Raw genomic sequence first — 15,974 nt, forward strand, 5'->3', positions numbered from 1 at the left:
ACTTTTCCATTCAATTTGCAGTCCCCAGGGTGTGAGGAGTGCAATTGTACACCATGAGACACACACACATACACACACATATACACACACACACGTGTGCGCACACGTGTGCTGAAGGTGGAAACGTTGCCGATGGGTGGAGATGTATTTTGGGCGCAGCGGCGGCGGCGGCTTCACCTTCCGGAATTACCAGCCTGAAACTAAAGGAGTGCAACCACATCCATGAAAAAAGGAAAAAACTGGTATGAGTAAGCCTGTTGCAGCATCTCACTATTTTAAGAGCAGCAGCATGAAGTGTGTGTGTGTGTGTGTGTGTGTGTGTGTGTGTGTGGGGGGGGGGTGATACAGGAAGGAGCTTTCGAATATGGCGTATCATCTTAAAAAAACTCACACACACACACACACACACACACACTCTCTCTCAATGGTGTTCAGGTGCAGTTTGCCAGAAGCAGGCAGATGTACATATACACAAAGACACGCGCACACACACACACATGCGCACGCAAACACACACACACGCAGCTCCAGAAATAACAACCAGGCTGTTGTAAGTGATGCAGCACCACACACACACACACACACTTTAAAATCCTCTGCTAAATCATTTCTGTTGGCTGCTGTTAAATAACTGTTTGGATGAGGGGAAAAATATAAAAAACTTGATTTTGTTTGGACTCACCGGTTTGAGGGACTTCACGGGAGACGTCTGGCCTGGGAAAATGAGAGCAGATTATTTCATTTCGTAAAAACAAGTCTTATAAACTGGTTATTACCACCCTGACGCGTTCTAATCTGACCTTTCTTGTCGTCGCGAGAGCACACCAGAGGGGGGCAGTGTTCCGCAGTGGCAGAGGCCGACAGGAAAACACAAAAGTGACCCCTTCCCCGTCTCCCCCACCCACCCACTTTACAAACACAGGTTCACGTCTCAGTTGGATTCATCAGAAACACAAACACGCCTTCTCCGTCCTCTGTGTTTCTCCGTGTCATAAACCCGATCGTGACGGGTGTCACGAATGAGTGAGCGAGTGCTTGTCAGAAAGAGAACGAGAGAAACATCTCTGAGGTCTGATTGTTTTGCCAGTAAAAATGTATTTCTGCAGAAAATGTGCAGCCGTATCAGCAAAATGACACCCCCCCCCTCCCCTCCCCTCCCCGCGCCCCCAACCCTCCCGACCATATCGCTCCGTGCAATGACTGCAACGCGTTCCCCGCAGGGAAGGGCATTCCGTCTCATTTCCACATTTGAATCCAGAGCAGGGAGCGGAGGCCAAATAATTTCCTGTCTCATTTTTCTCCGCCGCTGTCACCGCACAGGAGGCGGGCGCGACAGCAGCTAAAAGCTAACCGAGTCCGAAGGCGGCGGCAGCTCGCCGGGGGTGAGCCCTGCGGCCATGCTTTTTTTTTTAGTACCAGGAAGCCGTGATCTCCTGCTCCCTTGTTTTTGTTTTTGTTTTTGAGCTGGACCGAGTCGACGCGCTTGTGCGCGCCGCCTCACGTAGCCCACCTCGGCCCCGGAGCGGGAGCCATCTCCAGGATCTGGGCCGCCGCACTTCAGCAAAGCCAAAAATGAACCAGCCTTTCACAAAACAGCGGAAGCAGAAGTGTTCTGATTACCCGCCGCGCCCTCTTTGTCGATCTCTCTCTTCTCTCTCAGGGACAACTGACTCACAAAGACCACACTTGACATTCTCAAAGCGGCTTCTTGTGTGAATAAGCGCGTGCATGGATTGCTCGGACGTATTGGAGCAGGACATCGCTACAGTTCTGACCCCCCCGAACATCTGCACGCCATCACTCCGGAAAAAACAGCGCGAGTCCTTTCCTCCTGAAACTATTCGCGTATTTGCAAAACTTGATGTAACGTTCATGTCAACGTTTCCTTGAACGCACCGTCAACCCCTGACCCTGACCTTAAAGGGAACCCAGAGGGTGGTTTCTCACCCTCTCATTGGCTGTTGAGCTGACTCACCTCCCCTCAGCACCAGAACGTTGACCTCGCTGCCCACGGGCAGGTCCTTCAGGATGTCCACCACCTGGGAGTGGCTCAACGTTTGCACGTTCTGCCTGTTGATCTCCTTGATGACGTCCCCTTTCAGCAAACCGCGGCACCACTGGGCATCCAGGATCATCTTCACCTTCTGCCCCAGGGGACAATCTGCTATCGCGAAGCCGAAGCCCCCGGGGCCTTTCACCAGGGGGACGCCGACCAGCTCCGGCTGCAGGAGGGTGGGATCGGGGCCGTCTTGGCCGTGGCTGTGCGGAGAGTGGTGGTGATGGTGGTGGTGGTGATGGGAGTGAGAATGGTGGTGGTGGTGGTGGCGTCCGCCGTTCGTCATGGGCGGTACTGCGGCCGTCTGCCTGGGGAGGGTTCCTCCGTCCACCTTGTAATGGCTGTCCTGGGGCGTAGAAGGGGCTGGAGACACATCTTTGGGGGCGCAAAGCCCCCCTGAGGGGTCCTCACTGCTGCTGGAGTCCTCGGGCAGCGGGTAGCCCCGGCAGAGGACCATGTCCACGTACTGGTTGACCGGAATGGACTGGAACATCTGGACCACGTCGGCGTGAGTCTTCCCGAGGACGCAGGTCCCGTTGATGTCCACGATGACGTCGCCTTAAATAGGAACCACAGGAAGTACTTTGAAAGAAAATATACAAATTTCCCTCTCAGACTACTCTTGAACAATAAGTAACCACTAAATACGGGGAAAAAATGTACATGTTTCTTCCTGCCAGGGCTGCGTTTATTTATTTCTGGGCCCGATGCAGTACGTGACCGTTGGGAATATGTGAAATCTTTTGCAGCTCATACACTCAGCAGACAAGAGACACAGGCAAGAACAACTTCCACGACTTTCCTTCGGTGCCTTGCGTCCTGCGGTGGAAGCCGACCCTTACGCCGATGTCGAGGCTCGCCTACATTCTGTATCCAGTTCTCTTTATCCGCCAGGTAGGCGGTTCATTCAGGACATGGAAGCTAGCTAAGCTGGCTAAGGGAAAGGGGCCTCACAGAAGCTAATACTAGCTTCTGTCATCACACTGCGAGGCCAGGGAGGAGGGGTTGGAGGTGGCGGGTGGCCGTCACCACCCTTGCCCCCGTTGACTTATGGGTCTGGATGGTCGGCTGAACTGCTGACTGTCTGGGCTGGCTGAAAGCCCGGCGGAGGAGCCGTCCCACCTACGCAATCAATACAATCCGCTAACAAAACACCGTCGCAGCTTCACTCCGCTAATAACAGCCCCCCCCCCCAGCTCTCGTTAAGACCGGCTACACAAAGCAACCGTCGCCATTTCCAATAAACATCCACGGAGGAAGGGATAAGGTGAAGCTACCCGCCGAGTGCCAGGAAATCAAAAAGGGAAAGTACATGAAGTTGTCAGAGTCCCAGGCGCCCGCCATGAAAATTAACCACCGTCGGTTGGGTTTAATCATTTATCTTCACTCGCCGGGGAAATGAAACAGCGAAAATAATTAGAACTCCCCGTCCTCCCGCGTAGAACATGCTCCCTCCTCTTGGCCCAATGAAAGCGTAATTCTTTTCTCTCCCCATCCCCCAAGTTTCCGTACAAATGGGCTAACATTTTCACGTTCATTTGCAAGCTCTCATACATTAGAAAATCTGCTTCCGCCGAATAATCGAATCTCAGGTCGTTCCTCGTGGACGCCGGGGGTATTTTTGAAGGCGAGGAGGTGATTCCTCTTTCACTTTCGAGTGTTAAACAGCGAGCTAAACCGGACTCCAAATGTAAACAAACTTTGTTGACACGGCCTTCCTACATTCAGATAGACCTGATAAAATCGTGTCCTGTGGGAAAGTATAGCCATGCGGCGCTGTATAACCAACCGATTAAAGCTGTCTGAACTCCCCTGGTCACCGGATGACCTCCGTCCCCCGCCGTGTCGGACTCACCCGAGGCGATCTTGTTGTCGTGGGCGGCCGGCCCGTCCGGGAGCACGTTCTTCACCTGCAAGAACTCCTCGGGCCGGTCTCCGCCGATGATGGTGAAGCCGAAGCCCTGCGGGCTTTTCCGGAGCGCCGTCTGCAGGATGGAGCCCTGCAGCTGCGAGGGGTCGCGGGTGAAGCCCCTCTGAACCCGGCCGGTCTCTTCGGCTGAAAGGGTAACAGGAAGGGAACGGGGGACGGAGGGTTTAGGTAACATTTTAAGATGACTTTTCTACACACTAATCACCATTTTGAAAATATTAGACAGTCATCTGCAAACATGAAGACCGCTGATCTCGGTATCCCAAGACCGGTCCGCTCCGAACTCGCCCTCCTTGATCCATTTGATTTTTCTTTTCGGGAACTTCCCGCACTGATCGCTGGAGGAGCAGATAACACCCCAACCCCCACTTGCCGTTTGTCATAATTGTGTTGCAATTGAAAGGCGACCCGGGAAGCGATCGCAAAGGCATCACGAGAATTGATGGATTCTGGCCGCTGGAACTTTTGAATTTATTCACTGTAAAAACAAATGAAGTCAAAACCCGCAGCGTGAGCCAACGCTAGCGAAGCTACACCCAAAATATTTCTGGGAAAAAAAAAGAAATGGGGGGGATTTCTCCTTCTTTGTAAAAGCCCAGGAGATGAAATCCTCCATAATGTCAGTTTCTTCTGTCCGAATCTGATTCGTGCGGTGAAACTCGAGGTCGTCCTCCGTCTTCGCATGTGTCTCCAAACCCAGCTGGCGAGCCTTCAGCCCCCCGGCAGCTTCTTGGAGCGCCAACAGGAAATGGACTTGGAAACCTGTACGGCGGCGGTGCGTTCCAGAGAGCGCGGCCCAGTTAACCCCCCGCTCCCTCCCCGCAACTACGCCTTCTCTTTCACTATTATTTCCAGCTTGTAGCCTCCGAGTCCAAGTGTTTCGGGCTCTTCTATCCTCTCGTTCTGGCCAAAAGGTTCCCGGTTTAATTGCCCCCCGGGGATGAATACACTTCTGGATCTAATCCAGGCCCAGACTTCGGGCTAGAGACTCCTTTTTCCTTTTTTTTTTTTTTTGCCTGAGAAAAAAAATCAGTTCATTTCTGCTGCCTTTTTTCTTTTGAAGAAATTAAAAGGAGCATCTCCGCCGTGACGACGGGTGCGGGCACAAGGTCGCCGTGACCTTGAGCTTCCATCTTGGGTCCAAGCGACCTTTTTTTACAAAATTCTGGAAACAATGACGAATATTCATTCAGACCAGCAGAATCCAAACAGTCGCTTCACGAGTCCAAGCAGACATCGGGTCATTCAAGGTCACTGTGACCTTTGACCTCTCAGCGCCAAACCACTAACATCTTCTTTTCTTTTCGGCTTTTCCCTTCAGGGGTCGCCACAGCGAATCAACTTTCTCACACCAACTAACTTCATATCCTCAAAGCACCAAACCAACTATATCCTCTCTATTTCAGGGTTTCTGGTATTTCAAAGATGACCCTGTCAAGATCCAAAACAGAAAAAACCCTTAAAACTTTATTTGAAATCGGAAATGACTGACAGGCCGAGGAGTGGCGTGGGAACAGGGAGCAGGGTGGCGGCGGCGCGTCAAAATCGTGCTCGCGCTGATTAAGCTGTGGGCGGCCGCGCAGTCAGAAGTGGGGGTGCGGCTCCGTATTCTCGGGGGTGTGAAGTGATGATATGAAATGTCAGCCAGGATCATCAGCGGCGGTGAGCTCGACAACGACTCCTCCCCCCTCTCGGCGGCGGCGGCGGCGTCCTCCGTTGGGGGGGGGTCGGCATTAAGAAGCCACGGGAAGCGGCGGCCATTAATTCAAATTAACAAGGGGGGCGGGAAGGATGGAGAGCAAGAAGGAGGGTGGGGGGTCTGGCTGAGGCGGCTGCGAGTTTGAATACTAATACAATCATACTGTGTGTGTGTGTGTGTGAGTGTGTGTGAGTGTGCGTGAGGACTAGTGTGTCAAAAACAAAAATGCCTCTTGACTAAGAGAGGGGTGATTAGAGCAGCTGAGAAACACTTTAATATTTACAAATGTCCACCACCTCACTGGACTTGTTTTTTGTGATGCTCTGCTGAGCAGGAGCTTGAGATTTTGGGATGTTTATCCGAGGAAAAATCGAAAAGCGGGCGGGTTGACTCCCCGACGCCGGTATTTCGGGGTTGGCATCCACCAAAGCCGATGTCAGAGGGAGGCCCGCTGGAGGTCCGCGCGATCCTGAATCGAACCACTCAGAGATAAACGCCCGGAGGCGGTCGGGTTTTTGTCACATCGCAACCCTACAGCCCAAATATCACCATGGAAACAACACCTCTGCCCGGCCGATTACAGCATCTGTGACGAACATATCGGCCGATGTTGGCTCGTGAAATAAACCGATCGGTACGCCGCAAGTTTGTTTTCTCACTAAGTTTAACCCGCCGTCAAAGCCCCGCCACCACCCCCGAGGAAAACGGCGTAAATAGCAGTCACCTGACGGTGCAGCGGTGGCGGACGGCAGAGGAATGGAGGGCGCGTCGCCGCTCATCTTCCTCTTCGCTTCCAGGACGGGATTCTCAAACTGGGTCTTCTGGTTGATGTGGCTGCAAACGGGAGATAACGGCATTAGGCCGAGGAGAGTCCTTCAACAGGCGGATGTGTCTTTACGAGTGGCTCGGCTGCGCGTGGCTGACGGGCTTCATCATCGCACCCCCACCCAACCTTTTTTTTTTTTTTTTTTTTTTTCCTGACTCAGTCACCTGTCAGGACAGCGACGCTCCACTGAGCTGTGCAAGCTTATACTTCAGGTTTAGCATTCGGAGAAAGGCGCGACGCGAGGCGGCGTCACCCAAGGCTGGCGGGCCGCTCCCACGCCGTCCGCGTTGCACCTCGGGAACCGCAAAGTCACGCCGCAAGTGTAACGCCGGCGGAGCGGGGGCAAGTCCGGGCTCTGGACGCGGAGCTGGGAAATCGCAGTTCACGTCAATCCTGCGGGATTAGCATCTGCGCCGAGTGGTTTAATCCCAGTGTTGGAGGCCCTCCAAGGTAAAGGTGCCCGTTTGGAAAAATGAATTAATTATAAACCCAAATATCTGTGAGCAAGACACGGTCACGTTTCTTCAAAGCTTCCAAACTCTTAACAAATCCACCGCTGAACCTTCATCCTTGATGCGCTCTGCATGGGGCCACCTCACACACACACACACACACACACACACACACACACACACACATTCCGAGGATTTTTTTTTTTTAAATATATCCTTTTTTTTATGTGGCCAATTTCAATACAGATATATATTATTTTTAAAATAATTTAAAACTTTTCTTTGCGCAGTATAATATTCCAGCCATTGTGTAAATTTTGGCATTAATTAGTTTATTAAAAAAAAAAAATGAAATTTGATGAAACAAAGTGAGTTGCAATCAGCATGTGAATAATTCTGCTGATAATAACAATAATGATACATTATTTTGAAAATGTATCTTTATTTAATTTTCTTGATGCTAAAGATAAGAAATATCTAAAAAAATAAAAATGATATAGGCCGAAACTGGGTTTGTAGCTCATGCATGAGTGGAAAGAACTCATCGGATCCTAAAATGATAAAGAACTTGGGGAGGGATACGAGATCTGCATGACAAGTGGCGTTGACTTTGAAATTATTTTGAGTGAATTTACACCAAACCGCCTTAAACCGACCGATCTGCGGGGGAAGCAAAGTTGCGCAGTGCATCATCTCCATCTACCTGCAGGAGAGCGGCCGGCCGGGCGAGAACGCGAGGAACCGTCTCGTCTGCGTAATGATCTTTGACGGCCATAAATCCCAGCCCCGGGACGAGGGAGTGCGCCGGGGCCGCAGTGAATCAGCGGCACGCCGAAGCGCTGATGGAATGTGTGTGTGTGCATATGCATCCACCGTGGCGGCGAAGACTCTCACCACACTTACCCACCTGCCCATTAGGCCCACAGTAAGAAAAACACACACACACACACACACAAACACATTCCCCTCCCACGTGTTTTCACTCATTAGTCGCCACACCTTGTGTTTTGTGGGGAAATAACGAAACGGCGTGTCACGTTGCTGCACTTGACCATTTGTTCAAGGCCACATTTGCTGTACAAATGGACAAGAGATGGAAAAGAGGCAGCCTCCCGGTGAACCTCTTGCATAAACAGCAACCCTCCGCCCCCTTTGCGCCCCCCCACGCACCCCCGGCAGCAGGTCGCTCCCTCTTTGTCCACAGTAATGGCTGTAAAATGAAAACATTGTGCTCTTATTTACACTCCTGATCAGGGTGGAATCTCGCCTTTTGTTTCCCTGGCAGGGACCCTGAAACACACACACACGCACACACACACACATGCACACGTACACACACGGAGGGCCCACACCATTGCAGACATCGTGTGGGAACCCGGAACCCACCCCTGGACAGTGACATCACCCTTTCCATGATGTCTAATCTTATTGGAGATATACACACACACACACATACACACACACACACACACACACACACACACACACACACACACACACACACACACACACACACACATATATAAATGCACATGCTTCATGAATCTGAATATGTTAAGTATGAGGATAAATATAAAAGGAGCTAAGTAAAAGGTGTATATAATCTCCTTTTACTGTGTTTGCATTATTTTTGCCGGTGTGCATTTCATAACATTTATTAATTCTTCATTACAATTACAAAATGTAAAAATCTGCTGCATTTAACATACCTTAATGATTATTGCCAGCATTTGTGAGCACACATGTGCTATAGTGTGCAATTTATGAAATTATGCATTTTAATAAAGTAGCAGGTGTATAATAAATCAGCCTAACTGTAATAGAAATGGTAAAATTCTATTTTCTTTCAAGTTAATGTTTAAGAGCAAAGGAAAAACTAACTTCTTGTAAACTTTGTTTTGAAAAAATGATTCCACTGAATAATTAAAAAAAAAAAATCAAAACATTTCAATTAAGTTTTAAAATAATATCATATCAAAAAAGTATTACGATCTTTTTAACAGTCATCTTAAAAAAAATAAAATATTCTGGATTTTGATGATAAATATTTTCAGGGTCTCCAAGAGTCCAAATTTGCAGCTGAAAGTTGCTATTTCATCCTCACGTGTGTGTATGTGTGTGTAACCAACACAGCTTCCTACCCTTGTGATCAGGCACTTATGTAACACCACCTCTCACACACACATACACACTAACACACACACACACACCCGTCAGTCTCTGCTTCCTGGAAGATGAGCCCGAAACCCACGGCGGATAATAAAGCGTCAAACTGTCAGCGAAGCGGCGAAAAGAAAGACCTCCATTTAACATCTCCAGTTATTTTTAAAAGGGCGTGTGTGTTTATTCATCTGCCGAATGGATTCGTGGTTTGGAGTTTCAAGAGAAATACATAGAGGGAGAAAGAGGGATGTTGGAAATTTTTATCCCCTGTTTGTTGAATATATGAATAACGAACAAGATTTTTGTCATTATGCAGTTATGAAGGGTCATTAATGGAGAACAGCTAATGTGTTCAGACGCCTTGGATAGTTAGAATAACATTTCAAGATTGTGATTTGATAAATAATCCCTGTCTACATTCGTGTTTTTGACGTCGCCATCCAATGATTTCCAAAGTGGAAATATAGCTTCCATGAAAGTGAGCAATGTCACTGAAGCTGCTATTTATTCATTTATAAATTTATTTTCCCTTTATTTAGAGTTCAACTGTTTGTTGAGATTTGTTTTTCCGGCCTGCAAAATGGAAAGCAGGATGGGTACCGAATGCATGGAGTTCTTTGCAGGACGTGTTCATGGAACCATCAGATTAACAGCTATCGGGGGTGTTTGCTTTCCAAACACTGGCGCTAGACTGAAACCACACAAAGACAAAAAAAAAATGTCCCCCTCATCCCCGCGGCCCTTGGACCTCCCCTATGTCCCTCAGGGACCCTTTAAATCACTATGTGCTCTCTAGATCCAACTCGCTCCATATGGCGTCCCAAGATCCCTCTGTGCCCCTCCAGACCTCGCCAGGCTCCTCCAGATCCCACTGTGACCCTCTGTATCCCCCTTGATCCCCCTCTAGATCCTTCTGGCCCCCCGTGGACCACTCTCGATCTTTCTGGGGTCCCCTAGATCCTACTGCGAGCCTCAACATCACTGAGTTTCCCCCTTGGTTCCCCTTTAGACCGCTCTACATCTTTCCAGGCTCCTCTAGATCCCACTGTGAACCACTATAAGTCTCAGTGCCCCTTTAGACCCCTCGAGATCCCCCTGGGCCCATCTAAATCCATCGGTGCCTTTGGGGTACCCTCTGAGCACCTCTAGACCCCTCTAGATCCCCCTGGGCCCATCTAAATCCATTGGTCCCTTTGAGGTACCCTCTGGGCACCTCTAGATCCCTCACTGTTTTTCAAGACCCTCTGTTCCTCTGTTGGTCCCTTTATATGCACCTCTGGACCCCCCCTGGGCCTCTCTACATCCCTCTGTGCCCGTCTAGACCCCTCTTGATCCTACTACCCACTACAGCTCAGTGTTCCTCTTGGACCCCCTCTAGATTCATGTGGGCCCCTCTAAATCACTCTGTACACCTCTGGGCCCCCTCTGTGCCCTTACAATTCCTCCTGGCCCCCTCTAGACCCCTCTGGATCACTCTGTGCCTCTAGATTCCTCTGGGCCCCTCTAGGCCTCTTAAGATTGCCGTGTGTGCCCCTCTATATCACTTTTGTGCCCCCCTTGGCCTCCCTCAGTGCGCATCTAGATGCCTTTAGGCACCTCTAGAACCCCACATAACCCTCCCTCTAGAACAGGGGTGGACAAACTACGGCCCGCGGGCCACATCCGGCACGTTGGTCTTTTTAATCCGGCCTGCCAAAGCTTGATACAGAATTCATACTTGATGTGAATGATTATATGAGTAGATCAATGAATGTGGGAGCTAAAACAGGATATTATTTCATTTTTGGAGCGACTTGACAACATTTGAGAATTTTCCTGAACTGAATGAGGCTTTCTGATTTAGCCTTTACTGTGGACATACTGACACTCATAAATGAGCCTGACGTGACGCTACGAGCGAAAAAACATTTTGTGCACTAAATGCAAGCAAACGTCAGAGCCTTCAAAACCAAGCTGGTTTTATTTTCAAAGAAAATGTCAGATGAGCCTGATATGTACTGTCAACGAATGCGTTTTTTTTTTTTTTTTGTTGTTGTTTCGCATCTTGCAGTGACCCGGCTCGTCTGTCAAATTTTAAAAGTCAATGTGGCCCCTGAGCCAAAAACTTTCCCCACCCCTGGTCTAGAACCTCTCCTTGTGCCTCTCTAGATCCCTTTTTTTGGCCCACTTGGCCTCCCTTGGTAGATCCCTCCGGGCACCTCTAGATGCCTCGCTTTCAAGAACCCCCTCGAGATCCTGCTGTGCTCCTCTCGGTCCCCTAATACACCCCCCGAGATCCCTCCGTCCCCCGCGGGTCCAGAGGGCGGTTCATACTCACTCTACATAGTAGGTGCCGTACTGGGGATCCTCGATCTTCTCCCAGCCGTAGGGCAGCTCTGGGGGAGGCAAGACAGACAGGACGTGGCTCGGGTTAAAAGCTGAGCTCAAGCTGAAGCAGAGGAAGAGGAGGAGGAGGAAGGAGCCTCCTCCGTTCCCTCTCCTACACATGTTGTCGGCGGTGGTGGCATCTTGAGCCTCAGCTGCCGCGGCAGCGCCAGGGAGCATCTTTTTACGCAAGAGGGGCCCGTTTCGGAAATTGCCTTTGGAGAGGCGGCGCGCCGATGAGCTCCCCCACCGCGGAGCTCACCCCCACGAGTCATTTGGGAGAGGACGGGGCGGTGAGGCGACGGCATGGCATGATGCCTCATCGGCACGGCGATGTGGCGGCCCGCTCGGCTGTTCACTTACCGTCTGTTAGTTAACGATTAGCACGGGATGCGTTTCAAACAATTTAGGTGTGTGTGTGTGTGTGTGTGTGTGTGTGTGTGTGTGGAAGGGGGGGCGGTGTCTGGTCGTCGCTACTCACCGCCCTCCTCGCACTTCTCCGGGGGTTTGGCCCTCCTGGCGAGTCGGGGGTCCAGCCAGGTGGTGGTCTTACTGTTGTGACTGCCGGAAGGGGAAAGAGACGGATGAAAGTACACACTTTGGGAGTACTTCTGCTATGAGTACACATCCTGCATCCTCGACGGCAAATTTTTGAGTATTATTAGCAAGAAGGATTATAGGATACTCAGATTATCGAATTGTTTGTTTGTTTAGAAGTTTATTAGGACAGTGTACAATTACATTAAGCACAGAGGCAAAGATGTTTGTACCAGATTGTAGCTCATAGCTAATTTCCATCTGTAGTCCTGGACAATACAAATATAAAACTGTAAAAAATAGACAATATATATAAAATATACAGATAGGCAATATATAAGCAGGCAATAAAATATGTATTCTGCACGTTGAAAGTGCTACTGTTGTGATATTGTTATTTTGGTCATCTGGGGGCGATCAGATGTTATTAAGAAGGGTAACATCTGATGGTAAAATTATGGTTAAATTAATAGTGAGGGGTTTAATATAAAACAAAAATAAATGGGGAGTGAAGCTCAGCAGAGTGGAACAAGTACAAGTACTCCAACCTGTACTTTGCGGTAGTACTTGGTTACCACCACTGCTTGTTTACTCTGTGACTCATCGAGACGTGTTATTGTTTTTTTTCTTTTCTACCCGTGCGTGTGTGTGTGTGTGCGTGTGTGTGTGTGGTGAACTAGGTCCACCCGGGCAGACGCTAATCCTCCCTGGCTCCTGGAACGGCGCCGTGGCCTGATTCCGCTCGGATTATTATTGTTATTATGATTATTTATTTTTATTTTTTTAATTGTTGTTTTTGTCTGCGGGGCTCCTTCTTCCCGTTTTTTTTTTTTTTTTTTTTTTTTTCCCCGCTCCTGTTTTCCAAGGACAACTGAGGGCGAAGAGTTTTATTCGAGAAAATGAAATAAGAAATTAATAATCCAGGTATTGATTTGGGGAAGGGGGGGGTTGTTGTCGCTAAACTGGAGGGGGCCCTTGGCGGTCGGGGATGGGAGGGGGATTTTTACTCTTTTACTCGCCACCCGACGCCGAAAACGAAGAGCGAGGCTCAACTTCTGATCTTCAAACGGCTATAAAAAAAAAAAAAAAGAAAGCCTTCAAACGGTGCTCAAATCTGACACCCTGCAGGCGGAAGAGGAGGAAGGGGAGGAGGAGAGGGATCAGCCGAGAGAAGGGGGAGTGACCCCACCGGGGGTGTGTGTGTGTGTGTGTGTCAATGGCTGCTCGTCATGGCAACGGGCCCCGAGAGCCATGACATCACACGGAGGGAGGAAGTTTAAGAAAACGCATGGATGGAGAAGACGGACAGCAGGCCTCCGGGTCAGGTCGGGATTATAACCTGGGATTAGCACGCGCCGGGAGATTAGAGAAGGCTACTTACTCGATGAAATACACCATGCCGGTCTCGGTGTAGGCCATCTCCCAGTTCTTCGGCAGAGGCTCCTGGCTGTCGTCCGGGGCGCCGCCGCCACCGGCGCCGCTCCACCCCCGCAGGTCGGCGGCCCCCGCCGACTGGTTGTAGCTGGGCACCGTCCGCCTCCATTCCGCCTTGTCCTTGTGGTCTTCGGGTCGGCACGCGGCGAGGTACACCGGCACCGAGACGGAGACGGGGAAGGCGGGTTGGCATTGGGGGTACGGGAGGTGGTAGAAAGAGAAGGAGACGGGAGGTGAGAGCGCGGCGCCACCGGACCTCCTCTGGGCTCCTCGCATCTCTGACCCCCCTCCCCTTGGCTCGCCGCTCCAGTTAGACTCCTCGCTCCGCCGGCTGGGGTCGGATGGTTACATCCAGAAGAGAGGCGGCGGAGAGGGAGGGAGAGAGACAGAGCGAGAGAGAGGGAGAGAGGAGGAGCACGCAGAGGAGGCGAAGGCAGGGCCGCTGCCACAGCCGCCGCGCCATTTACATGTCAGCGCCGGGAACTGCCTCCGAGGCAGGGACGGCGCTGACCGCCGCTCTTGCCGGGCCCGCCGGCGCACCACAGCTCTATAAGTATCACACCGCATGCGCACGTGTGTGTTTTTTTGTGTGTGCATGAATTTGCGTAATCCTAATTCATGTGTGCATGTGCGCGACGCCCCCGGGAGCCTTTTTTTTCCCTCGAGCGCCCGGCGTGAACGCGCCTCTGCGGCCTCGCTAGGAGCCGGGAGGCCCGGATGCAAATGTGGCTGTGGATCTGTGTGTGTGTGTGTGTGTGATCTCTTGGGGACTGTTCACTCTCGTGGCAAATTTTCACAGCACCAATGAGGACTGGATAAAAACTGGGATTAGACATGAATTGGTTGGGATTAGGATTATTTTGTTTGCGGTGAATGGGAGTCCCGGTAAGTATTGCAGCGCAAACTAGGATGTTGAGGTGTGTGGCGATGTCTGCTTGTGTGTGTGTGTGTGTGTGTGTGTGTGTGTGTGAAAGCACACATGCATGTTTTTGTTCCCCAATGGGGACCATTTCTGGAATGTATACCGACCTTGTCAGGACCAATAATCCTCACTGAGATATTTCACAGTGCTAATGTGGGCTGGATGAGCTTTTGTGTGTGTGTGTGTGTGTGTGTGTGTGTGTGTGTGTGTGTGTGTGTGTGCAGGTTTAACTGAGGCGGAGTGTGACCCGGCTTCATCCTGTCGTCGGATGCTCAGTTCGTTGGTTTGGGTTAATTGAACGGCAGCGATGAAGAGTGACAGCTGTCGACCCCGAGGGAGTCAAAAGGTTTTTTGTTCTCCTCTTTATTCCCTTTCTTTTTTTCCTCTCTCTCCATTCCCTTTCTCTTTCTCGCCAGGGAACAGAGAGAAGGCTCCCGGACATACGAAGCTGGCGCGGCGACACGCATATCGACCTGCCTGAGGACCAGAACAGGGGAGGGGGGCCCGGGTTCAAAAAAAAAAAAAAAAAAGGGGGGGGGGCTCGACAATTCACCCGCTCGACGATTTTATTATTTATCCACCTTTGACGCCGGATAACGTCTCCCGCTAAACCTCCACCCAACAATCCAATCCATTCCATCCGACTGACAGGGCGTAATAAGCGACGAGACGTCTCGCGAATGAAAGGATTAGGAGCGACGTCCGTCTGCAATTAGTTTCTTTCTTTCTTGGCTGGACTCCACGCGACCTTCGATTATCCCCCCCCACCAAACCTCCTTCCCCACACTGGGGGAGGACACATCCCCGGCGACGCTCGTTCTTGTGATGTAAAACGACCAGCTATTAGTCTTGTGGCCCCTGGTATCGCCTGTGTACGCTTGCATAGACGAATAAATCAGCCATTGTATTCAGGGGTTATCTGCGAGTGTATGTGTGTGTGTTTGTGTGTGTTTGTGTGTGTGGGGGGGGTTGGCACGGCGTTGCCAAGAGACGCTATCTTGACATGCAGGACGCGACGTTTTCGTCGACGAATATCCGCGCCAGTCATTTATCACAATCGTTTATTTATTTTTGCATGCATGCGTGCACCCGAGCAGCAGCGCCCCCTGCTGGCGGACAGGAAGTCCGGTTTACCACGACCTCCGTGGAGGTTACGGCGGTGACACGGAAACCCTCCCGCTCTAAAAACGGAAGAAATGGAGGACAAGTAAAAGGAATTTTGACGATGTGCCGCTTGGGAGTCTTTAAAAAGGCGGAGGGGTGTGAGAACCAGTAAGGAGGCGGTAGCGAGGAATGGGCTAGGAAGCTAAAAATAAGTAGCATTTGAGCGAGGAAGGGGTCTCACCAGCGAGGCCATTGGCCAGCGGAGGGCGTTCCTCCTCTTCTTCCTCCTCCGGGGCGGCGCTGTCCTTCCTGTCCATCTTGCTGACGGACGTTGTGCGCTTGCGCTGCACCTCGGTGTCGAACTCCTCGTCGAACAGAACCTGGTCCACCAGGTCTGGCTGCACAGGGCTGGGCTCGGCGGGGGGCTTGGGGGTCCCGTAGTAGTTACCTTAAAAAAAAAAAAAAAAAAAAAAATATATATATATAT

At 50.7% G+C, this 15,974-nt stretch overlaps 1 protein-coding gene across 4 annotated transcripts in view; it reads right to left on the reverse strand.

The window, feature by feature from the left end:
- magi3a (membrane associated guanylate kinase, WW and PDZ domain containing 3a) overlaps positions 1-15,974 on the reverse strand; it is a 111,587-nt gene that overhangs the window by 14,371 nt on the left and 81,242 nt on the right. For 2 of the 4 annotated variants that reach the window (XM_086158896.1, XM_086158897.1), the window contains exons 4-11: positions 15,729-15,935; positions 13,409-13,589; positions 11,972-12,051; positions 11,444-11,501; positions 6,410-6,519; positions 3,912-4,112; positions 1,976-2,614; positions 683-714 (exon numbers count right to left, since the gene is read on the reverse strand). In XM_086158896.1, the coding sequence (XP_086015022.1) occupies positions 683-714; positions 1,976-2,614; positions 3,912-4,112; positions 6,410-6,519; positions 11,444-11,501; positions 11,972-12,051; positions 13,409-13,589; positions 15,729-15,935 (1,508 nt within the window). Of the gene's footprint in view, positions 1-682; positions 715-1,975; positions 2,615-3,911; positions 4,113-6,409; positions 7,074-11,443; positions 11,502-11,971; positions 12,288-13,408; positions 13,590-15,728; positions 15,936-15,974 lie in introns of those variants that run through there. The other 2 variants (XM_086158899.1, XM_086158898.1) reach the window with 2 other exon arrangements.

The sequence above is a fragment of the Fistularia commersonii genome, chromosome 14, assembly GCF_037954325.1.
Source record: "Fistularia commersonii isolate RoL2024-O1a breed Wild chromosome 14, RoL_Fcom_v1.0, whole genome shotgun sequence".
NCBI classification, from domain to species: Eukaryota; Metazoa; Chordata; class Actinopteri; order Syngnathiformes; family Fistulariidae; genus Fistularia; species Fistularia commersonii.